The sequence below is a fragment of the Puntigrus tetrazona genome, chromosome 20, assembly GCF_018831695.1.
Source record: "Puntigrus tetrazona isolate hp1 chromosome 20, ASM1883169v1, whole genome shotgun sequence".
Classification (NCBI taxonomy): Eukaryota; Metazoa; Chordata; class Actinopteri; order Cypriniformes; family Cyprinidae; genus Puntigrus; species Puntigrus tetrazona.
The window spans coordinates 7,196,228-7,197,520 of NC_056718.1; the positions used below are offsets into that span (position 1 = coordinate 7,196,228).

Consider the following 1,293-nt stretch of genomic DNA (forward strand, 5'->3'; position numbering starts at 1 on the left):
GGCTCGTGTGGAGGCGGCCGAGTGGAAGTATAAGTTCGGGTATGACATCACCGCGGACATGCTGTGCCGGCGCATGGCGGACATCTCTCAGGTCTACACACAGAATGCTGAGATGAGGCCGCTGGGCTGCTGTGGGTCACTCTCCTCGCCTCGGCTCGGTTCTGACCCGTCTCCACGCCTCTGACCGCTGCTCTGTGTCCCTCAGGCATGATGCTGATCGCCATGGACCCCCAGACGGGCCCCGTGCTGTACAAGTGTGACCCGGCCGGGTACTTCTGCGGCTTCAGGGCCACCAGCGTCGGGGTCAAACACCACGAGGCCAACAGCTACCTGGAGAAGAAGCTGAAGAAGCAGCCGGAGCTGCCCTACGACCGGACCGTGGAGGTGAGGGACCCGCTAGCACAGGGTGTATGATTCTGATTTCATGTGACGCTGAAGACTGGAGAAAATACACCGAAATAAATGACACTTTAACACACATTCTCAGAGAAAACAGCTAGTTTACGTTCTAGAAATATATCTGTATTTTTACAGATAAATGTAGACTTGGTAAACAAGAGAAAGAACTCTGATTCTGATTCATTCCATCTTGTTCAAGCCACTATAATATTATTATTATTTAGTTATTTATATTATTTATGTAACCGGGGGCAGTGTGTTTTTATTTTTATTTTTTATTTGTCCTTCAGTTTTGAGATAATCAGTGGTAATGGAAGAACATCATGATCGGGTTTTAAACCGAGTGTTGTGTAATAATAATAATAATAATAATAGTAATAATAGTAATAATAGTAATAGTTGAGACGTTGAGGTTGTGGGTCAGTGTGTTGTTTGCTCTGTCCTCTAGATGGCCATCTCGTGTTTGTCTTCGGTTCTTTCTATGGACTTCAAATGCACTGAGCTGGAAGTGTCTGCCGTGACCAAAGAAAACCCCAAATACAGGTAAAGAGAGAGAAGAGCAATCGTGAGCATGTGTGTGAGGCGCTTCGACGTCATCTGTGTGTGTGTGTGTGTGTGTGTGTGTGTGTGTTTCAGGACTCTGTCAGAAGCAGAAATCGAGCGTCATCTGGTGGCGATCGCGGAGAGGGAGTAACTGTCAGCTTTACCGTGTTTTTACCGTTTGCTCATCAGTCTTGGTGTTTGGTGTGTGTTACTGAACCAGTCCTCCGTCTATAAACCAGCAGACAGACCAGTCATTATCAAATAAACCAACTTTTTGTAAGTCTGAACAATCTCTGAGTGATATTTACTGATCAGGTGCTAATGGTGTGTGTGTGTGTGTGTGTGTGTGTG

The 1,293-nt window shown here is 46.4% G+C and overlaps 1 protein-coding gene across 1 annotated transcript in view; it reads left to right on the forward strand.

Annotated features, from left to right (window-relative positions):
- Window positions 1-1,229, forward strand: part of LOC122324375 (proteasome subunit alpha type-6-like) — a 3,001-nt gene extending 1,772 nt beyond the window's left edge. Inside the window, exons 3-6 of the mRNA XM_043218744.1 lie at window positions 1-131; window positions 206-384; window positions 848-942; window positions 1,036-1,229. The exon at window positions 1-131 is cut by the window's left edge and continues 119 nt beyond it. Of these exons, the coding sequence (XP_043074679.1) occupies window positions 1-131; window positions 206-384; window positions 848-942; window positions 1,036-1,093 (463 nt within the window). The 3' untranslated portion in view covers window positions 1,094-1,229. The remainder of the gene's footprint in view (window positions 132-205; window positions 385-847; window positions 943-1,035) is intronic.
- The last annotated feature ends 64 nt before the right edge of the window (window positions 1,230-1,293 follow it).